This window comes from Nannobrachium achirus, assembly GCF_963921795.1.
Source record: "Nannobrachium achirus genome assembly, chromosome: 18".
NCBI lineage: Eukaryota > Metazoa > Chordata > Actinopteri > Myctophiformes > Myctophidae > Nannobrachium > Nannobrachium achirus.
The window spans coordinates 54,127,475-54,152,241 of record NC_137825.1 but is presented as its reverse complement, the minus strand read 5'-3'; the positions used below and the strand labels follow the sequence as shown (position 1 = coordinate 54,152,241).

Genomic DNA, 24,767 nt, shown 5'->3' with positions numbered 1-24,767 from the left:
CACACACACACACACACACACGCACGCACACGCACACGCACACGGCATAGACTGTATAAAAGATATGGACAAAGCGAAGCCATTGGTTTCTATGCAGAGCAAATGACACAATATGGGCATGGGTGTTGCCATCATAGATTGAAATGCAACCAGAGGAGGCTATTGGCTGCCAACGGTCACGTGCAACCGCAGGGATACATGGGAGAATGTGGTCGAAGCCTCCCGAAATACAGCACACGAAGAAGAACACAGCCGGCTGGTATCAGTTTAGTTGGCCACGCCCCCGCAACTTTATCATCAATTTTAACATAAATGGGACCTTATTTTCACAAAACGCATATCATCGTGATTGAAAGGCAATTTTTAACTAGCGATAGGAACCATAAAGTATTCATGAAAATGTTAATTAAGGTTAGAACACGAAAGGGGAAAATGAATGGGATCCAATGGAGAACAATTCTTTTTGCAACCGGCCAGGGGGAAAACAGCGAAACTAGCGGCCAATCATAGGAAGTTTTAGTTCCGTATTGGGCTCATTTTAAATCGGCGGAACTCTCCCCCTGGCACACGCACACGTACACACAAGCAATACAAATAACTTTCCTTGGAATAGAATTTCCACAGATGATTATTTGCCTCTGGCTCACAAACAGAGATGTACAGTACCTATTTTCTTTGTGTTTGTTCATCCATTACACTGCTGCACGTTGAGACGTCAGTGTGGGTTTGCTAACGGTATTATAATTACACACACACTGTACAGGTATAATAAATCAGAATGAGCTAAATGAATACATGGCGTCCCCACTGACCAAACACGGGCTGGTGTTTACCCGTCGCTTTTCCAACCGTTAACAGAGTCTATATTGTGCCGTCTATTCTCTCCGTGTCCAGCCTCACAACAAGACTTACGGCAAGTTGCAGAAGGTCTATATGGTCGTTGTCGGGTGGAAATCTTGTATATCCCAAACTCTTCGTTTTGTATTTATCATTTTAAAAATGATTTAGGTGCGAGGCGTTGTGTGCTTGTAGATCGGCTGTTTTCACTACCTTTGTGCAACGGCCTTGTATGATGAAGCAGGGCTTTACTTTGCAAAAAAACATACACATTTGAAACGTGTAGATACGAGATTTCTGCCCCGACAGTGACGATATGCTTATAAAAAAAGCCAATTTGATCCAAAATATGACATGCAGGTAATAACCATTCATAGTACATGTTAATTGAACTCTGACAGTGTACACACAGTGATACACATGGCCCCAAATAGATCCTTGCGGTTCATTTGTAAACTCTCAGTGTAACTTTCTCTGTACATATTAATAGTGCAGATTGTAAATAGGAGAGAACAGAGATGGAACATTGTTCATGCTTGCTAGCAGGGCTGGTTCCACGATGCTGTAAATGGAAAGTCACGGGTTCGATTCCCATTACCCCAAAATACCCACCCTGCCGAAGTTCCCTTGAGCAAAATATTAGGCTATTTAAGCGTAGTAAGGCGACGGCAGATGACAACGGCAACCGGAAATGATCAGCGCTCGATAGATCAACATGCCGCCGTCGCAGCAGTCTGTACTACGCCAGAAGGTCCCTTTCCACGTTGCGCCTAAAACGTCTGCTCCATAGACGCGTCACCATGGGAACCAAAGCGTTCAGTAAAAGAGGTGGGACTCCGTTTGAACGGCAACGGCGATTGCGTCATAGCAGCCGTAGTCCCGCCTCACGTTGCGGTAGTAGAAACGTTTACCTTAAATTCCCCATTGAATCCTCCGTGAGGGTTTGTGTAGGTTGTGTGCGTGTGTGCGAGCGAGCATGTGTGTGTGTGTGTGTGTGTGTGTGTGTGTGTGTGTGTGTGTGTGTGTGTGTGTGTGTGTGTGTGTGTGTGTGTGTGTGTGTGTGTCTGTCTCTCTGCATGGGTGTGTATGGGTGTATGTCTGCAAAGAAAGTACCTTGTGATTTGAAAGCTGTAGGCAAATGTGCGGGCACTCCTAAGTCTTTGATACCGAAGGGGCACGTCTGTAATAACGTTGCTAACTCCTGGGTGTTATGCGAGCGAGGGACGAAAGACACACCCAGCTATTGGTGGTTAGAGCAGAGAGTGTGCGCGCACACACACACACACACACACACACGCAAACACACACACACACACACACACACACACAGGCACTAGAGATGGGATTTATGGCTCTTTGAAGTGAGCCGGATCTATGGGATCCGTTCCTTTCAAAGAGCCGTTCAAAAGACTGGCTCATTTTAGTTACAAGTTATTTTGTAGATTTTGATTATAATTACAAATCAATTCAACCCTGTATACATTTCGGCCATATATACATTTCCGCCATTTGAAAATAGACAATCTACTCACAATGCGTTGCGACGCATTGTGAGCTTGTAGATCTGTTATTTTCAAATGACTTTTCTATATCTAAAGCACTGCTGCGTTTTTCGGGCCGAATATCGGAGTGAATTTCGGAGCACGCAAATAAAAAAATCAACCTCACGTTGTGTCAGTCACGTTTGCACACTGCCGCCCGTTTCGCGCACCACTCAGTCCCTTGCTCTCTCTATTTCCCTCTCTCTCCTTGTCCTGAAAAACGCATTTCGCAACGAAAAACGCAGCAGTGTGCAACCACCTTTATTCATTGGAAAACTTGTGAAATGGGACATTCTGCATAATGAGCACTTTCTACTATTGGTATTTTTTGGTACATTTTGCCAATACACTTTTTACTCTTTTACTCAAGTACATTCTAATTCCGAACTTTTACTTGTTGCAGAGTATTTCTACATTGCAGTGTTGATACTTTTACGTTAGTTAGAGTGTTGTTAGTTAGAGTGTTGTTAGTTAGAGTGTTGTTAGTTAGAGTGTTGTTAGTTAGAGTGTTGTTAGTTAGAGTGTTGTTAGTTAGAGTGTTGTTAGTTAGAGTGTTGTTAGTTAGAGTGTTGTTAGTTAGAGTGTTGATAGTTAGAGTGTTGTTAGTTAGAGTGTTGTTAGTTAGAGTGTTGTTAGTTAGAGTGTTGTTAGTTAGAGTGTTGATAGTTAGAGTGTTGATATCTTTATGTTAGTAGAACGTAGAAATACTCTGCAAGTAAAGAATTTACTCCCCCTCTCCTCAAAAAAGGGAACGGCTCCCTATACTGCGAACCGGATCCCGTCGTTCATTTCAAAGAGCCGTTCAAAAAACTTGATTTGTTCGCAAACGTCCCACCTCTAACAGGCACACACGCAGCGCCACATCATGCGGGAATGTGCTCCTGTGGCAATTAAAAGGCCCTGCGCTATAACAGGGGAGGCCAACCTACTGCTGGGGCCCTGCGCCGTATGGTAACCATGTATCACAACCAAACCACAGGCTGCTGCCGGGCCAACTCCCACCGCTATGTGATGTCCTATAATCTGACTTGTTTGATCTACGCTTAGGATGGGCTGCGAGTCGGCCGCAGGCCTTTATAAATAGATCCGGCACCGTGTAATCTGTGCTCCGTGACCCTGAGATAGCCGAGGGAGGAGAGTGCACGCGTGTGTGCTTGTGTGGGCGCGAGGTACAATTTATTATAGCTGTGTTTTTATACAGTACGTTTCATCTTACAAACGCAGTACAGCTGCTCGCGTCTCGGCTCTACCATTTCGGTGGATGCGGACCAGGAGATTCCTGCTTGCTACCATATGATGCCTTAAAGACGTGCTTGTTGTGGACATAGCAGCAGCGAACACAGAACTGTTCATGAGGTTTTACAGTATGTGCAGTCGTGTGCCTCAACAGGGGGAAAGCCTGGCCATTACATCACCAGTGTTAAAGGACAACTTTGTTTTTTTTTTACAACAAGGGTTCATATTTTAGATTGTAATTAGAGAAAAGAAAAGATGAGTGTTAAAATGTTTTCATTTACTGCTTTCTATTGTTTTGGTGATTTTTGTATTTTGATTTCAGTGGGTGGGGGCATGCGTACAAGTGGCTAAATATGTATTTTTAGACACAATAAGCCTAGCCTGCTTCCAGACCATAGACTTCAGGCTACAATAAGCCGGCAATATCTTTGATACTATTTACACCAGCCTCCATAAGTCACCTCTGCCCATGAAAGATTGCGGTGCATCTTGGGAATGGGCTTATTGTGTCTAAAAATACATATTTAGCCACTTGCATGCATGCCCCCAGGCACAATAGAAAGAAGTAAATGAAAACATTTGAACACTCATCTTTTCTTTTCTCTAATGACTATCTAAAATATGAACCCTTGATGTTAAAAAACAAAGTTGTCGTTTAAGAACTAAAACCCCTATAGTCTCAGAGAACCGGACTTCAAAAGTGAGTTCCAAACGTTGACCACTTTTTTCAGTCTGCACCAAATCGCTTTGCCAAAAAATGTCGGCCTACAAGATCGGTAGCTTGTAGCCGATTGTAGATGGGATATCTATGGCCAAAGTTCCCCCCTGAATTAGAGTGTCCGCCCTGAGCCTGGTAGGTCGCCGGGGTTCGATCCCCAACCGGGTCATACCAAAGACTGGGACCCAGACAGTGCCTCCCTGCTTGGCACTCAGCATCAAGGGTATGATTGGGGGTAAGTCCTTGTCCAAGGGGCTGTACCTGTACACCGAGCTGCCTCACGCTACAGAAACAGGAGATAGGCTCCTGCCCTATGGGCCTCATGGCTCGGCAAGGCTTTACTTACTACTTACTCCCCCCAGAATATGGACGCTGGGGTGCAAGTGGTTAGGGGTTTAATTGGCACTTTGGTCTATATGTAAATATATGCACTCATGGTACTGTAAGCTGTGTGGAATCAAAACATTGACTAAGTGAAATACGTAGCATTATGTAAATATATGTTTTCGTCAGAGCCAGAGTGAACAGGGCTGGTAAACGTGACTCATGGCACTGTAAAGATACACTCCAACAGACAATTTCACCAGCTGACCTATATAAACACCGACTCACTTATCAACACACACACACACGCTCATACGGTAAACACAACACACGCGCGGACCGCAAGGCTTACTACAAACACACTCATACACACACTGATGCAAACCGAGCCACAGCCACACACCCACACCAGTGGTTCTCAAACGTTTTTTTTGGCTTCAGTACCCTCTTTTTGTGATTTCTGGATCAAAGTACCCCCTTTACCTGACTACAACATGTTGCTTAGAAAAAGAGAAAACTAGTGTTGCTGTCTGGCAGAAAACCTCCATATTTTAACTTTTTTGGGGGGTGAATTAATATCATACTTTGTCATACTGCAGTGTCATACAAAACAAGCTAAAACTAGCAGATCTTCAAGCTTAAAACAAGTTGCATTTTAAGCTTCTAAATCTACTATTTTTGCATCTTTTGAATTTGAATCCTGAAAAGTTGCAATTTTGGACATGAGCGATATCCACCCGATGCTGTGAACCCACCTTTAGAAGAATATATTGAAGGATATGACTTAATATTACAGATGGAAAAAAGGAGTGAAAGACTTGAGATTAGAGCATCCTGCAGCACATTTACTTTAAACTGTCTTTCCATTTTCCACTTTCTCACGTACCCCATTCAGTACCTCTGCGTACCCCTAGGGGTACACTTACCCCCATTTGAGAAACACTGACCAAAGCAACCCAACCTACAGTACGAGCACAAACACACACGCCGGCACACGCAGAGCCAGTGCTATCAGGGGTGTCGCACCAAATTCTGGGCCCTGGGTACAAGAATTCACTCACATTTTGTGCTTTAACTATTGAAAAATAGCAGATGTACAAGCTCAGCTTGTAGATCGCGAGCTTGTACATCTGCTATTTTTGCAAAATCTGTGCAGAGTCTGAATATTTCAAATCCTTCTAATGTTTTTTGAAAAAACCTAAGTTTCTATGTCAGTGGTGCTCAAACTTTTTCAAGTGAAGGACCCACAGGAAGATATGTATTTGGCCATGGACCCCCATCTCAAAACATTTAGTTCCAGGAACCCCCCAGAAGCAACATTTTAGTTACAAATGTTCGCTTAAAAAGTACATATATTCAAAGATTTGCGCACATTTCCACGACGTTTCAAAACTAGCAGATCTACAAGCTTGCAGCGCGGCACTCGGTGCCGCGATGTGAGCTTGTATATCTGCTATTTTTCAATAGCTAAAGACAGGCCCCTCCACCTTGGGCCCTAGTAACTCAGTCCCACTTCCCCCCCCTTGTGACGCCCCTGAGTGCTATACTCAGATTACTCACAGGACTGCAGCTCCTTGGCGCGGCTGGAGGTCTTGTGGGACTGACACCAGACCGTGACTCCATCGTCCAGCAGCTTCAGGGTGCGTCTCTTCTGCCAGCGAGGGGAGCGCACCTTCAAGACATAGAGGAGAGTGGAAAATCCATCATTTTCAGGTCCATCGTTTATTCGGTATTTGAGCCACGGGCCACCAACTGATGAGATTTAGACTTAGAATATCGTCTCTGTCGAAAATAGCAGATCTACAAGCACATCTACGACGCCTCTTAATAATTCATTTTTAAAATGCCAAATACAAAACGAACGGTTTTGGACATACAAGGTTTCCAGTTCCACCCAACAACAATGATATGTTGTTGTCGAATTTGTCCATAATAATAATAATAGTAACAATAATACATTTTATTTGTATAGCACCTTTCATGACATGAAATGCAGCTCAAAAGTTCTTTACAGGGCAAAACATTAAGCACAAGTGATTACAGAAAAAGTAGTGATTAACAATAAAGCTGAAAAGAAAGAAGGCAGTGAATCAGGCAAAACGAACCATGAACCCATAGGGATCTACAAAAGATCAAGAGTAAGTGACCACTTTCAAACTATTTTGGGCATACTGTAATTATGGACTAAAATGGACTCTTTCAAAAACAGTGACACAAAGCATTGTATATATATATATATATATATATATATATATATATATATATATATATATATATATATATATATATATATATATATATAAGAGAGAGAGAGAGAGAGAGAGAGAGAGAGAGAGAGAGAGAGAGAGAGAGATATTGGGCTGGGCAATATATCGAAAATGTATCGATAATCGAGGTATCATCAACATGCAAGGTATACATATCGACGAAGACGGCTTGAAATGAAAAAGCAGTCCATCTGTAACCAGGTTCGGTTATTTCAATAAAACCATTGTTGGAAAATGGGAATAAGGCATTTCATTTCTTTATTCTATGTGTACTGTGCAGTGTGCATGCATGGATATGATATTCATTATCTGGTTTAGGCAGGCAGTGGACCTAAAGCAGAAACACATTAAAAACGATATAATGCAATTGTTTTTACTAATATCGTGAGTAATATCGATATCGAGGTATTCAACAACGTTATTGGATATCGAAGGTTTTCCTAATATCGCCCAGCCTTAATATTTATATATATATATATATATATAGTATGATGAGAGTTAAACTAATACATCCTACAGATATTGAAGCAGAGAACATACATGGAACAGATGTCACCGAGCTGAGTCTCAAGTCCTTAAATCAGTCCTATTTCCTATTTCCTTGCGTCCCTCCCATTGAGGAAATAGAGAAGAGGAGACGTCCCATTGGCCATTTCTGATGACAACATCACAGGTGATAGGCCAACTCCCAGTGGGCGGGACTAACAGACAAGGAAACGGGAAACAAGTGAAGGAAATAGGAATAATTGAAGGACTTGAGATGCGCGGCTGATTGAAGCAGCAGAATAAGGAGACAAGAGGAATACCTTCACCATAGAGGAGCCTTGCAACATTAACTTCACGTCTTCATCATCCTCCACTCCTGGAACAACCAAAGTATGGAGAGAGAAGATGAGAAAGGAGGGAAGGAAGGATGAAGGAAGGAAGGAAGGAAGGAAGGAAGGAAGGAAGGAAGGAAGGAAGGAAGGAAGAAGAGGCAGACAGACAGGGGGATGGAGGTGGAGAGAAGAGGAGAGTGTAAGAGAGAGATGGAGAGGGGGAGACAAGGAGATAGAGATATACTTGTAAATACATATAATGCAGTTATACACTAGGGGTGCAACCATAGACTGTATAAAATATATGGACAAAGCGAAGCCATTGGTTTTTATGCAGCGCAAATGACACAATATGGGTCCTTGGCATGGGTGTTGCCATCATAGATTGGCACCAAAGGCAGCAAAGGAGGCTATTGGCTGCCAACGGTCACGTGCAACCGCAGGGATACATGGGAGAATGTGGTCGGAGCACACAAAGAAGAACACAGCCGGCTGGTATCAGTTTAGTTGGCCACGCCTCCCGCAACTTTATCATTTATTTTAAAATAAATTGGACCAAATTTCGACAAACGCATATGATGGTGATTGAAAGGCAATGTTTAACTAGCGATAGGAACCATAAAGTATTCATAAAAATGTTAATTAAGGTTAAAACACGAAAGGGGAAAATGAATGGGATCCAATGGAGAACGATTCTTTCTGTGATCTGCCGGGGGGGAAAACAGCGCAACTAGCGGCCAATCATAGGAAGTTTTACTTCCGTATTGGAGTCATTTTAAATCGGCAGAACTATGCCCCTGGGTGCAACAATACATGTATCGATATCGAACCGTTCAATATGAGGGTGTACCGAACTGAATGACCCTGTACCGAACAATACAATACAATACCACTCCACATCCACATTCCCCTGGAACCCCTCAAGGACCCCTAGGGGTCCACAGAGCCCACTTAGAGAACCACTACCCTAGAGGTTGGGTACCGTATTGTTCAAAGTTAAAACAAAGAAATACGTGGTTATAAAAATACATTTATAAATCAAGGACATTTTATTTTTTGTATCGAACCGTGACACCAAAATATCAAACCGAACCAAACCGCGAATTTTGTAAACCATTGCACCCAGACAGACAGATGGTCACATGTCATACCAGGTGAGTTTTAAGCGACAAAGAGGGAGTCCACGCATGAATTAAATGCCCCAAAGAATATGTTTTGCAGTAGTCTTTCCTCCCCTAAAACACTGGTTCTCAAACACTGGTTAGGGACCTACTGTATATATGTGGGACGCGGACCAATGTTTATAGGTCGTGAGGAAATATCCCACTTTTGTTTCAAATTATTTAAAAATATATATTAAAAAATGTGGGACTCGTACACAACGGTTTTTTTTCAGCTTTTAAATTATCGCTGCATGCAAAAAAAAAGTGTTTATTGTCATGATTCGTCAGCACCCGGGTTGGCTTTGTCAGAGGCTTAAAAGACGTTTAAATAAATACTTTCTGAAATGTCTATGGATGAAATGAATGGGGAAATTGCTTCCAGCACCAGTGTATCGTCGCTCTCATAATAGATCACGCTGGTACCAACCCCAGACAGGCAGAGCGGGAAGGCTGTCACAATAGACTCGATTAGATTAATAGACGGACGGAAACGTATTGGAAGGATGAAAAGGGTGATGGAATGAAACAAGAGGACAGAAACAATCAAGGAGGAGAGATCTTTTCTTGAATTAGAGGCTGACCATAGAGTGCTCTGTAATTGAGTCACAGTCAACTCTGAGAGAGAGAGAGAGAGAGAGAGAGAGAGAGATGACGTTGAATTTACCAAGACAAGAAGAGTAAGAATAGAAGAAGCAGTGAGACTGTCCAATGGGGCGTGCGGTACATTACAAAGAGACTGAGATAAGAATGAAGCTGGACAGAGAAGGACAAGCTAGCTAGAAAGTGGATCCTGCAATCAGCTAAGTGTTCTAGTCCAGTCACAATCTTCATACCCCTTGCTGCCTTTTAGAGAAATGAACTGTGCGTTATGAGGCACTTAAAACGTGCTTGATTTATCCATGTTAAGAGGTCGTGCAGTGTGATTTCTACAAAGCCCAGGCTCCCCAAGACATGGGCTGTGGGCTGCCCTACAGGGGCATTTTCAGGAATTAATATTCAGGGTAGGCGAAATGCCAGCCCCCCCCCCCCCAAAATGCCAGCCGCCGTTACAGTTGATTTTATTTTGGTGGGCCTTGATGGCACCGTAATGCCTGATTTTACACTTGGTTGCATGCTGAAAATAGCCGATCTGCAAGCTCACAACGCGTCGTAGCGTGGCGCAATGTGAGCTTGTAGATCCGCCATGTTCAGAGCGCAACACCCGAGCGCAACCAAACATAAAATGACTTGTCCCCTCGTCCCTCCCTATTACATTAATCTTTACTTGTTGATCAAAGTGTCAATATAATTTATACAGTATAGGTTTTCCCTACTCTTATCTCCGGCACCGTTGCCCCTATCCATGCCAAACTTTGCAAACACACTCCTTGGCTGGCGAACCACAACCTTCCCTGATTTCTCACATGCCCCTCTTCTAGCGCCACCATGAGGTTGCCGACCTGCCGGTCGCTTATCTCCCGATTAGGGAGTCTTACTGGTATATAGTCTTAGTCATCATACTGTAACTTAGTTTTTATTTTGTTTTCATTTCGCTTTCACCAGCGAAAAAGCTAGTCGACTAACATTTTTTGTCATAGTTTGAGTTAAAGCTATACTGTGTAAGTTGCTCAACTAGTGGTCAGTAGCAGTAGAGCAAACCGCGGTCGCGTCTGCTTTTTTCGGCCGTTTTTCGCCGCGGACCGGGCATTCAGACCACCGCGTCCGCCTCGCCTCGCCGAGACCTATCCATAGAGGTCTTTCGTGTCCCTCTACGAGCCTCGGTTGGGGAGTTACATGCTAGACTCCTAGCCCAGTGTAAACACTGCAGTGTACTTCCTGAAGAGCTCAGCAGTGTATGATCTGGGCTTTGATTGGCCGGTAGGGAGACACGTGTACAGAATGATGCATATGACGTAATTTTGCCGGGAAAAACAGCCCCGGTCACGGCCACCAGGGCTCAGTAGAACACATATAAAGAAAAGGCTTTGGGAGCTGAAATTAACAGAGTGGGGGTTCTAAAACTTTAGCGATTTAATAGTTAGGACAATTTTAAGATATGTTTTATAAAAAAAGTTACATATTATAACTTTAACTAAATCAACGCTGCTCCTATCTCATATCTCTGGCACCGTGTCAGCTGCCTGCTGGAGGGTCGGGTCAGCGGGGCTGGAGCTCTTTGCATGATGTAAGATTCACACTCCAACCACACACAGGACTCATACATGGAACACACGTTGGAGGTCCAGTTGTCCACATAAACACATACCTAAACCTCTTCTGGATATACACATGCACAGTAAAATCCTCACTCTGACATGTCCACATAAACACATATACCATAACATCTTTTTTGGGGATATACATTACGCACAGCAAAACCGCCACTCCGAGAGTGTGCAATTGTAAACAGAATAATGGCACACTCCTGGGATTAGATTAACACTACGGATTAACACTGTGGGTTTCACCAGTATACATACAACATAATTTGGTTGAGCAATTATCTCTATATCAACTATTCTTTCAATATCTTAGTTCCCTTTTGATCATAATTGCCTTGTGTGTGTAATATCTATGCATAAAAGCACTGTGATTTGTGACCGGGGAAATTAATAAATCTTCATGATCAAAAATAATATAGCCCTGCTCTGCGTCAAACTGTCTTTCGATTCAACCAACGGATAATCATTGGTCACTCGCAACAGTGAATGGCATCTTATTTGTCAATACACTGATAGCAGTCAACAAGGCGAGTATCGACCGATTCCGAAGTTCGGCCGATTATTCGGTGGATAATAGTAGACCAGTTATGGGAAAAGTATACTTCTTTTTACTGTAAAAGTATCAATACTGTAATGTAGAAATACTAATTTCAAGTTTGCAAATGTACAAACATCTTTTGAAAATAGCAGACCGGATATTTTCAACTGGCCAAAATTGCCAGTTGAAAATGTATGTTTTGTAATCAAAATCCACAAAGTAACTAGTTGCTAAAGTGTTCAAATAAATGTAGTGGGGTAAAAGTACTATGTTTGAATCTGAGATGTAGTGGAGTAGAAGTACAATTAATGGAGATTGGAAATACTCTGTAAAGTACGAATACCTCATCTACTTAGTTACTTTACACCACTGTAGTAGACTTTCACGCGTACACAGTGTGTGCTGTGACATACTGTACGTGATGTCTGTGTTGAATAAGCCCTGGGCAAGAAAGCAGATGTTATATTTCCAAACAACTTTGTATTATAACAAATGTGTGGACTCTTACTGTATGTATAATAAATCAGGACATCTAGGTCTTGGTGTGTTGAACAAATATTTACATGAGCAAACAGATACGCAAATCTCACAGATGCACTCTAATATTCAACATACTCATATACTGTACTGTACGGTATATCACGGAACTGTCCCCAGATGGCTCCTGTAAACATTTGACATTAGTCTTGGTACCTGGCAGTGGTGGGAAAAGTATCAATACTTGTCAAAAGTATCAATACAATATGTAGAAATACTCTGTTGTAAATAAAAGTCCGGAATTCAAAATGTACTTGGGGAAAAGTACAAAAGTAGTGGCATCAAAATGTACCGAAAGTAAAAGTGCTCACTAGGCAGAATGTCCTTTTTCAAGTTTTCAAACTCTTTAGAAAATAGCAGAACTACAAGCTGACAAGAGCTTGTAGATCGTCTGTTTTCAAAAGGTCGAAATGCACGTATGGCTGAAGTGGTTAATGTATGCTTTGTAATAATAATCAAAATCTACAAAGTAACTGTTTTTAAATAAATGTAAAGTTTTCAAATAAATGTAGTGTAAGTATAGTATTTGGATCCAAGATGTAGTGGAGTAGAAGTCAAAGAAAAAGAAATTGGAAAAAGTACAAATATTTCTAAATTGTAATTAACAGAACCTAAAGTAAATGTAGTTACTTTCCACCACTGGTACTGAGGATTACTTAAGCTCTAATTGAGACAGCAAACACGTGCTATGCTGTAACTGCTCACTGCTACGCCTCATCATAACAACGCCTAAATGCTCACTGTCAGTTTGAATGAATCCACCAGTGGTCCAAACCTCCTCTGCATCTGCCCGCTATGACCTGCCAGTGGCGTCAGTTCATCAAAAGCCAAGGTATGGCAACATGACATCATGTTGCCATACCTTGGCAACAGGCATGATGAATTTATTTTAAGAAGTACATTTCTTTCCCGCTGTAGCCAAGGTATGGCAGCTGCCATACCTTACCAGACCCAACTGACGCCTCTGTGACCTGCCGACATCTGTTCAACCGCATTATGTCATGTCGATTTCTCCATCAACAGCTGAATGAGTCGAAATTACGATGACCAGTCTACTGTATGATGCTGTGTGTTGCGACATTGAGCTTGTGGATTAAATTCCAGCTCTTGAAACATACGCTTGAGCCAAAGGTTGACCTGTATATGACCAGTAAATGAGCATTGCTTATCCTTCCAAAAAAAAAACATGCTTGTGAGTGTCATTAATATGACAAAAGGATTACACAAAACAATGTAGTTTTGAAAGTCGACTGACACACCTGTGTGGAGATAGCAATAAGAAACAGATCACTGTATGTTGAATTTTGAATGAAGGCTTTTTAACTGATGAAGTTGTATTATATTCTTAGACTACACAAAATCAGCTTAGACTACCGTAAATAAAACCAGGGGTATACAGTAAAGTGTACTTCTCACATGACATTTCAGGAGAAGACAGAACTTTTCCCGGGGCACACATTGACAGTTGCTATTTACTTAAAGGGATATTTCACTTTCAAAATAACTTTTGGTCATTTTATTGTCTAATCAGGCTTTTATGAACACCCTGAACAGATTTTAATTTGCTTGATTCAATATTTAGATATTTGATGTAAATGTTACCAGGCCCTCCTCTTGCAGGAGGCCTCCACATACACACCCATTGTAACTTGAAACTTCATTTTAACCATGATAGATTCATTAAAAACACACGTTATTTCTTCTGGTGACTCATAATACCCTCCTAATACGTGAGCAGGCTGTTTTTTCGATAACCTTTTTCATTTATTTTTTATAATATTTTATTGTATTTAATCTTTTCCATTTTCCAAATGAATTATTAAAAATAAATGAAAAAAGTTATTGAAAAAAACACGGCCTGCTCACGTATTAGGAGGGTAGTATGAGTCACCAGAAAAAGATAATGGGTGTTTTTTAATTAATCTATCATGGTTAAAATGGAGTTTGAAGTTACAATGGGTGTGTATGTGGAGAGGAACTGGGCCTGGAGGGCCTGATACAATTTACATCAAATATCTAAATATTGAATCAAGCAAATTAAAAACTGTTCAGGGTGTTCATAAAAGCCTGATTAGACGATAAAATTACCAAAGGTTTTTTTAAGTGGAATATCCCTTTAACTGTTATCAAACCTACTGTCCTTGCATGGATGCATGGATCAAACACACTGGTCAGTGGTAAAAGCCAATAGTGTGTGGAATGCAAGCTATCTTGTTTTAAGCCAACAGTGTGTCCTAACTGTAGTAGAGGACCTGGCTAAGATATGTATGCACTTCATTTAGGAGAGAATATCTCAACTGTTCTTAGCTAATATGACCCCAAGGAACAACTTAAGAACTGTGAGAAATGTTCTATCCGGGATGAAATACCCTAAAATAACCACGCTCCTTTAAGAAATGACCACAACGTCCAACATGGCTCATCATTTCAATATTTTATGACAAAATGTATGATTAAGGCATTTTAGATCAACCCCTTCATGCCCAATAACTCCAGAATTGAGATTATATGCACAATAATCAAGTGAAATGCATCAAATCTGCTTTCTACAATCTTTACTAGTGAAACTGTAGTATTTCATTTCAGATTGATCCATATTAAACCAGCGATCTTGATCTATCTTGATTTCCCACGAAAATAGTGGGAAATCAAGACACAATAAGCCAGCGATGTCTTTATTACTATTTACAGTGACACTACTAGCCCCCATAAGTCACATCTGCCCATGAAAGATTGTGGTGCATCTTGGGAATGAGCTTATTGTGTCCAAAGAAATCATAGCCTCTTGTAAGCATGCAACCACTGAAATCAAAGTCTACAAAGTAACTAGTTAAAATCACTAAAACAATAGAAAGCAGTAAATGAAAACATTTTAACACCCATCTTTTCTTTTCTCTAATTACAATCTAAAATATGAACCATTGTTGTAAAAAGAATAAAGTTGTCCTTTAAGATATAGAGATAATGTTTCGGCATCAAGGTCTGGTGAGAATTTAGTGGCAAAAACACTCACCCGCTTTGTCTTGACAGTTTGAACGCCAGTCACTACGCCAGTCCCCACAATTGGCACGGCTCTCCTCTTCCTCCCGGGGGCAACAACCCTTGGTCCCACGACTCCCACCCCAGCAGCAGCTTTCACCAAACAACCCGGCAAACATTGCCCCCTTTTTACCACCTCGCTCCATCCCTGGGGAGCGAGTCGATGCGGGTGTCAATCCTCCGGGAGTTTCCTTTGTCTCTGGCTTCCCTCGGAGCCTCCTGCCACTACAACCACCTCTCCACGGCGCGCAGACGGCGATGATCTCCAGGCCCTCCTAGCAGCCCTTCTCCGAGTACAGTATAGGTTTACTATTAGCTGACTGGTGACCTGTCCGATGTTTTTGCCAAGATGTTGAATGGCAACGAAGTTCCTTCAGAATGTGCCCTGCAGTTGATGGCTGAGCTAGTGCTACAGAGTGTGATCACAGGTGAACATTTTCAGAATGCAGAGGACCTGATGAGAGCCTTGGATCATATTGCAATAGCTATTGTTGTATAGTCTTAACATGAGATGACTGCCTTTTCCATCTGATGGTCTGGCCTGAAAGTGAAAATGAAATGCTATACCTTCACAAAGGTATTTTTGTGGTTTTTTTTGTATCAGTGGACCAACCAGTTCAACCAGTTCAGGTGGACAAACCAGTTCACAAATTTGGTGCTTTTACACTGAATAGTGCAAAAAAAATGTTCCTTAGTTGTTTTGTCATAAGATATTAAAAAGTAAAATGTTACACACTTACGTATGTGTCCACCTAAACTGAGTTAGCAAGCCGAGACGCTGATAGACAGACCGTCCCATCCAAATCACCTGCCAAGTAGCTTGAAAAAAGGAATGGCCTTCACATCTGGCGGAATCAGGTTATCTCAAACATACACATTTAACACTTGGATAATATGGAAAAAGAGGATAAAAACGGAAAATCCAAAACCAATCCTATTTTGTTAATTTGCTGGACTTCACAACTTGCCTACATGAGTACCTTTTCTCTAGACCCTGACACAAATATACCGTAATTCAGTCAGCTGTTTATGAGAAAGGCCACATGACATAACGAGGTAGAACAAATGTTGCAAGGTGAAACTGGCGGATGCAGTGTGTGTGTGTGTGTGTGTGTGTGTGTGTGACTGTGTGTGTGTGTGTGTGTGTGTGTGTGTGTGTGTGTGTGTGTGTGTGTGTGTGTGTGTGTGTGTGTGTGTGTGTGTGTGTGTGTGTGTGTGTGTGTGTGTGTGTGTGGTGGAAAGTGCCAAGTGTATTGCATCCAAAGATCCCCTGTATACCGTATATCACACTTTCAAGAACTGAATCAGTTCCTCCCTAAAGAAAAACACACAGAAGTCACTGTATGTGTTCAGCCCAAAAGCCTTTCACTTCTCCTTCATAAATATAGCAACAGTAAGGCCCACGCTGACTAACAGTAGCCGCAGTGTAGTCTAGGAAGGCTTGGTCACTATACTGACAGAGCAGTCTTGATACAGGGATCACACATAGCCTACCAGCCAAACACACACGTACACACACCGTTTGTTTGGACTGGGCTAAAGTCCAAGCACTTCAGCAAACAACCATGGCGTACGACACAAACAATCAATATTAATAATGATATTTTCCACTGAAAATTGTACACCATGTGTTTTCGATTGTATAGTCTGAACAATAGTGAAAATGAGAAGTCCAGGAGAGCAACATTGCTCAAGTATTGTGTAAAGGAATAGAAACATTTGAATGTAGCTTACAAAACAGATGGCCTTGCCATCCTCACAGACGTGCAAGATGGTGTGACGTACAGGAGCCTCATGCCAGAAGTCAAGTAGGCACTGTTACAGTTTCTCAACTGGTGGGTTGGTGCAAACATGTTGTTGAACAGGATTATATTGGCTTGTGCCTTGCAAACACGTTCACATTTGGCCAATATTATTATCAGATTTTATATTTTTATATGGTATTTGTGAACCATTAATGGAAGTTTTGCAACTACGTCTGTTTGAGTTATGTTACGGTTTATGATATGGCATAATGTGATCAATGCAATTCATCAACAGGATGTCCAGCATTGACAAATTCATGCACACGTGCATGACACAACCCACGCAAACACACACTATGCATTTGAATCTACGTACAAGCTTTAATGATAGGTTACATGTAACTACAGTATACACTAGTGACTAGACCTTAGAGCAGCCACCTCTATTGTGCTCCGCAGGAACCCCGAGGGGAACTTGCTGTCTACACTCCGCTCACCTCAGATGGCTTAGGCTAGGGCCTGTTGGGCGGACAGTGAATTCTGTCCAGAGGTATTTGTGTTACATTTTCATTCATATTTTCAGTTGATTCTCTTATAGAGGGTTATGTACAAGGTGTATTACAGCATTGAATAATAACCTTGAATAATGACCACAATGAACACAAGCTTTACAAGAAAGCAGAATATGGTGTGTGCAAAGGTTGAGGCCACTGGAAGAAGATGTCTGTGTGGATATATAGAATTTGGTCATAATAAGCTGCAAACGCCAAATACAACAATGGAAGCCAAAGCCAAATGTTTTTCCTAACCCAGGATGCATATTGATTTATTCCCAGGAAACTAAACTACATTTATTCGGTGTTGTTTAGTTAAAACAGAAATAAGCAACAAATATTAGGAGACACTATTTCCTCCTTTGCAGAGGTCTTCTAAGGACAAAAAGAGAGATTGTTGACCCACTTACTAAATACAGTGCTGACTCAGCACTGCTGAGCCAAGCTGTAATAACAATGAAGATAGCCTGCTACAGAGCACTGGGTAGGAATCACCCTGTTTGTGGTTAATGCCACCCAGAAGGGGATGTCATGGCATGAAATTGTGTCCATCCAAAACTCGCAAGCATTAACATTTACATCAAATATTTAAAGTGATGGTTAAAACCACAAGCAATTATTACAGGGACAGTGGTGGAAAAAGCACTCAAATGTTTTGCTTATCAGCTGGCAAGTGACACCCATACTTTGGTGTGACTGTGTTCCGGAATTCAAAGTGTACTTGAGTAAAAGTACCAGAAGTATTGGTATCAAAATGTACTACCAAAAGTACAAGTACTCATTATGCAGAATGTCCTGTTTCAAGTTTTCAAATGTATAAAATCGATGAAAATCTTATGAAAGTAGCAGATAGTGGAGTAATAGTGCAATATTTACCTCTGAGATGTAGTGGAAGTTAAAGTATTGGAAATTGGAAATACTCAAGCAAAGTACAAATACCTCAAAACTGTACTTAAGTACTGTACTTAGTTACTTTACACCATTGTACAGGGATGGTGATGAACTATAGGAACCGCAAGTATACCATAAAACTGCATGCCATTACATCCCCACCACCCAGTGAGAGAGTTAATCTGTATTAAAACGGTATACAGTTACATCCCCATCAAACATGAGAGCGCATCAACACAACCACAAGGGTTTAGTATAGTGACTCAAAGTGTGGGCACAGTGCAGATGTCTTACCATTAACAGGCCGTTACTGGCATTTACAGAGACTTTAGGTGGTACTGGCACTGCGTTGTTGGTTTTACGCAAGGATGTGGTGTGTTAACACAGCTATAGTTTAAGCTCGGTAGTTAGTTACTGTACCTTTGTGTTCTTTGAGAAAATACATAAATACACTGGCTTGGTTGGCTGTGTAAAGGTTTCATGCCCAAATGATGAAAATGTGAGATGAATTGATAGGAGAATGTTGCTGATGGATGTCCCATCTGAACCAAATGTACAGTACCAGTAATACTGTTCACTCTAAAAACGGGATCTCATACATAGCATTGTCACAGTCTATTATTACAGTGTCGCTGAGCGTGGGTCCAACTAGTTTATCATTACAGTGTGCGAAGCAGGCGAGCCTCGCCTGAAAGAATAGCTCTGAACCTGAGTGCTCATTTAGCTTTGGTTATAAGTACAGGGGCGGTCTGATTTATCCATGTGAGAGCCAGGGACGTGCTGGGCCCCTGATTCAGCCCGGGAAAAGAGTTGGAGAGGCCCTCATTGCGCGCTATAGAGAGAGATATCTCTCTATAGCGCTGCTGCTACTCAAAGATTTGTGACAAAGTGACAAGCCAGTGGGCAATTTACATGAGTTATATTTCGCCGTTGTTGGGTGGAAACCTTGTATGTCCAAAACCGTTTGTTTTGTATTTATCATTTTAAAAATGATTTAACCTAGTGAAAACAGCCGATCTACAAGCACACAACGCCTCACACCGCGAGGCGTCGTGTGCTTGTAGATCGGCTGTTTTCACTACTTTTGTGCGACGGCCTTGTATGATGAAGCAGGGCTTTGCTTTGCGAAACAATGAATGTACACATTTGAAACTTGGAGATACGAGGTTTCTGCCCGACAGTGACGATTTACTTTGTTGGCCGACAGCCCCCAAAATGGAACAAAGCCCGACATTTTATTTTATTTTTTTCCCCAATGGCCGGCCTGGACCGGCCGGGAATGAACCGGCCGTTCGGGAGTTAATTGTCCCGCTTTTCCCAATGGCCAGCACGTCCCTGGTGAGACTGAGAGCCCTAGAGGGACCTGTGCAAGCTGGCTCTTTGCATGCAGCAATGAATGCAGTAAATCTATCTATTTTAGCGGTCAGGCACATTTGACTAGCGGGACAGAAAACTGACGGTTGGCTACCAGCCAAACTGGCTTATGCCATGGACAGATTATTGGTCAAAATGTGACTCTCGTTAATCTCCCACCCGGTTTCTCTGACAGTCTGAGGGGATTGTCTGTCTTCCAATAATATGACTGTGTAAAGTTTCTTCACTGATTCAGAGGCAAAGTGGGACTCAGTACTACAGTAGGGCCCAAGGTGGGGGGTCCTTGAAAAGCCCCCTCCCCCTATGACATTCCACAGTGAATCCTTGTCCCCAGGGCACAGAATTTGTGTGCGACACCCCTGGACATACCTTAATAATTAATGTATTCAAACTCCTTACACTTGGAATAAGAAAGTGTGGCAGTTACATAAGAAATTCTAAATCTGTCCTGTTGTATGTTGTCATCAGAGCAGAACCCATAGGAAAGCCTGTTAGTAGCCTAACATTAATAACATATGAATAACCCAATCCAGTGTTTTGTCATCAGAATGCCCTAACCAGCCCATCAGTAGGCTACATTAATATTAACAACCCAGTAATAGGCCAGTCCAGTGTGTGGTCATCAAGAAGTATAGCCTATAAAATGTCTTGTTTCTTAGATACCAAATATCTTTAATAAACATTGCACTGACTGCTGTCTGCAACTGAAGGTGCAGCAGTGCTGTGCTCATGTGTTCAACGAGTCTATGATTTGATTATAATTTAATGATCCTGATTTAAAATGTAAGGAGTAAGGGCTAGACTAGATATAGCCTCCCATGCATTGTATTAGAATCAATGGGATGGATAAACTCACAGTGCAGTGAGTTGCTTTAACAATGAGTTCTTTCTCGGCGGCGTTTACATTCCAATCTCACCCAGATAAATGAGGTTTTGTTCTACGCAACGTCATATAAAGAACTTACCCAAATGTCTCAGAGGGTCAATTGATTTCGCTTCGGACGTCCCGGCTCCATTCTTCACAGGATGAGAAGCTAATTTCTTGCCGCTTCCCAACATGCTGCACAGTCTTGTTTTGATCTCCGCGTGTATTCGCTTCGTTTAACGCCTCTTGTTGTCGCACGCACAACTTAATCCAGCAATCTGCCAGAGTCAGACCCACAGATCACTGGACGCATGCAGCTGTTGTTGTACACAAACGCCCAGTGCTTCAGCTTCTCCAATCTCCACACTGAGTCCAGCGGCAGTGCGCCTCATGATTTATCCTCTTGAGAAAAGGCAAGACTTGTTCAATCCCTTTCAAGTGATGATGTCACGGGGCTGGTTAGTGGTTACTGGGACTCAGCGGCTGCAGCATAAACCGGATTAGAGCCTAGAATTAGGCTCATGTCATGTAGCATATCCACTGCAACTCCCAGGATGAAATTACACTGATGTTTATGTATTCGACCGTGTGCTAACCATTAACCACACCAATCTAGGAGAAGGTGAACATGGAAACATGGAGTCTGTCGTCCTACATTTCCTCCGATGATGATGTGGAGAGAGTGTTAATCTTGTCGTAATATGAGTGATTGAGAACAATAGACCATTGTAATGAAATGATGCCCTCTAACGTTAGCTGACTGACCTGAAAAAGATTGTGCGCCGTATATGGAACTGGTTCCCAAACACTGGTTCGGGACCCATTTGTGGGTCGCGGACTCATTTTTATGGGTTCTTTTATTTTTGGGTTTCCTACATTTAGTTTTTAATTATTAGCCAATTTCAAAACATTTTCAAAAAACATTCCCAAATAAACAAAAATAAATCATGAATTAAAAACAAAATTCTATGATTTCCCCCCCAGTAGGCTATTTTCAAATCAAAGAAAAAACAACTTAAAATTCCATAACCAAATGTTTAAGAAGTAGTGAAATATAGCCGATACAAGCTCACAACGCGGTGTGAACTGCGAAGCTTGCTATAGTTTGGGTCCCGCTCCGGGCAAACGTCTAAATTTTGGGTCTTGAGGTAAAAGGTTTGGAAACCCCTCAGGGGTTCCCCCTGCCTGGCCGTATGGCATGGGCCCGATAACACAATTTTCCGGAATTAATGTTCATACTAAAACTGGACAGCTGCAGCAGCAATTTAAAAGTGTGTGTGTGTGTGTGTGTGTGTGTGTGTGTGTGTGTGTGTGTGTGTGTGTGTGTGTGTGTGTGTGTGTGTGTGTGTGTGTGTGAAAACAGAGCTGCTACCTTAAATGCATTTTAATTTCTTTTTCTTATACTATTTAAATTGTATTGAGAAAAAAAAACAATGCTGCTATTTGTTCCAAAAGCTTTATACCCTGTAGGCATATAATGCGACACAGCTCTGTTTAACACAATGCTATACCCCTCGGCCCCTCCAACTGTATATGTTAATGTTCCCCATTTTCAACTGTTTTTATTGCATTTTTGACACTTGCTTTGGCAATGTATTAAACGTATGTCTTCTCATGCCAATAAAGCTCCACATTGAATAACACGCCTATGTGAAATGAGCAGAAATAGCGTTAGCAGAAATAAGGCTTCCGGCGCCGATCTCTTCAGAATAAGAGTACCCCTAAAGCCATTGCAAAAACATTGAAAACGGATAATTTTGTCATAATATGGACGTTACAAATATAGATTAAGTATCTAAACGAACAAACAAAATGCAAATTAGGTTTCTGGGTATAAAAGAAAGGTTTTAATAACATAAAAACATAATACATGGATAAATGCTGTTCACTGGAGTGCATAGCCTTTACAAATTTGACTCTGGACAGCAGACGGCTCTTTGTGTCGCCACTTTGGAGACATGCACGCGTGCGGGAAAACCTCCTCTATCACGCCACACTCCGCTAAGCGGGGGAGGTGTCCCCTCAATTTCTGTTGGCTTTGCAGTGCAGCCACCCGCTCAAAAAAGGGTAATTTTCGGACATTTTCAGACTCTAGTTGTCGCTGGAGAGCAGACGGCTCTTTGTGTCGCCACTTTGGAGACATGCACGCGTGCGGGGAAACCTCCTCTATCACGTCACACTCTCCGCTAAGCGGGGGAGGCGTCCCCTCAATTTCTGTTGGCTTTCCAGTGCAGCAACCTGCTCAAAAAAGTCAAATTTTCCGACATTTTCAGACTCTAGTTGGCGCTGGAGAGCAGACGGCTCTTTGTGTCGCCACTTTGGAGACATGCACGCGTGCGGGAAAACCTCCTCTATCACGCCACACTCTCCGCTAAGCGGGGGAGGCGTCCCCTCAATTTCTGCTGGCTTTGCAGTGCAGCCACCTGCTCACAAAAGTGACATTTTCGGACATTTTCAGACTCTAGTTGGCGCTGGAGAGCAGACGGCTCTTTGTGTCGCCACTTTGGAGACATGCACGCGTGCGGGAAAATCTCCTCTATCACGCCACACTCTCCGCTAAGCGGGGGAGGCGTCCCCTCAATTTCTGCTGGCTTTGCAGTGCAGCCACCTGCTCAAAAAAGTCACATTTTCTGACATTTTCAGACTCTAGTTGGCGCTGGAGAGCAGACGGCTCTTTGTGTCGCCACTTTGGAGACATGCACGCATGCGGGGAAATCTCCTCTATCATGTCACACTCTCCGCTAAGCGGGGGAGGCGTCCCCTCAATTTCTGCTGGCTTTGCAGTGCAGCCACCCGCTCAAAAAAGTGACATTTTCAGATTCTAGTCATTATTATACACCACGCTTCTTTATACGGCTTAGCCTCACTGATCGCTGTGCTTTTCTTACATTGGTTTATTTGACCAGCATAGTCTGCAGAGAATCTCTGCAAATCACCTGAGAGTAGATCTGACCATACTGGAATACTTGGGAGGAATGTGAACAGTTTGTTTAAAATAGTTTCTGCATGATAGTTATTTATACCTGTGTCATTGGTGTTTTTCATTGCTTGATTGGCTTTAGTCCTTACTTGTTCAAAATGGTCTTTGAAGGGAGATGCACTTAAAGGAATGTGCTTACAGTCAAATACATCATCACCCTCAATGTCATGTGGACTGTCTGGTTGATCATGGTCTTCCTCCCCTCCCGGCATTTTCTGCGTTTCAGACTGGATGCTGACCTGTCACTATTGATCTGAACAGGTGTTGCATTGCAACCAAATATGTCCCTCTCACTGGCCCTCAATTCCGTGAGGATCTCCTCCACAGCGTGCTGTGTATGAGTGTCGCTGATCATAAATGCTACAGGTGTTGAAGCGGATGATGAACTTAGAACAAGCTCATAATACAAAATGCTTTTAGTTGTTATATTGCTCTTAATCATTCCCCCCGTTGCATCCCATGATACTGCATCCTTCGTACACAAGTTGTGCCACATTCTCACTCCTGCTTCACTTTCTGTGTCTTTCTCTTTATACTGCTTTTGCAGTAGCATCAAAGCCTGAATCTCGTCTTCATGCGGCCTTTTCTTTGGCGCACTTCACTTCTGATCTTTCTCAACACGTCTGTGTTGAGAAAGATTAATAAGTTCCCCCAATATACCATTGTTTGTCTGTTTTATTATTTTTTCTGTTACTACTCCAAGGGAAATGGCAGGTATTTTCAGAATGTGAAAAGCTGAGCTCATCTTACTTAAAATATGCTTCCAACTCCATCTAAACTATAATTTTGCGAATGTCTGAGTGAGTGTCTGTCTGTCTCAGCGTTTCTCCTCGGTGGCTGGAGCAATTGATCTGAAATCGCATCACCATCAGCATATGAACACACCTGACATAACTGTGAAGCCCGTTTGTCACTTTCACAAATCGTATGCTGTATAATAGCATTTTTATGGTGTATCTATATCTATTTAGCCTACAGTACCTTTTGTGACCACACATGTTAAGGGAGGGGCGCTGTTGTTCAGGCCATGCACAATCACACACAAACCCAAAAAATTTATTTTTTTTTAATTTTAATTTTAATTAATTTCCGAAAATTACCCTTTTTTGAGCGGGTGGCTGCACTGGAAAGCCAGCAGA

The 24,767-nt window shown here is 42.1% G+C and overlaps 1 protein-coding gene across 1 annotated transcript in view; it reads right to left on the bottom strand.

Moving 5' to 3' along the window:
- Positions 1-21,207, bottom strand: part of plcd3b (phospholipase C, delta 3b) — a 43,736-nt gene extending 22,529 nt beyond the window's left edge. Inside the window, exons 1-3 of the mRNA XM_080747869.1 lie at positions 20,749-21,207; positions 7,730-7,785; positions 6,217-6,328 (exon numbers count right to left, since the gene is read on the bottom strand). Of these exons, the coding sequence (XP_080603995.1) occupies positions 6,217-6,328; positions 7,730-7,785; positions 20,749-20,842 (262 nt within the window). The 5' untranslated portion in view covers positions 20,843-21,207. The remainder of the gene's footprint in view (positions 1-6,216; positions 6,329-7,729; positions 7,786-20,748) is intronic.
- Between the last annotated feature and the right edge of the window lie 3,560 nt (positions 21,208-24,767).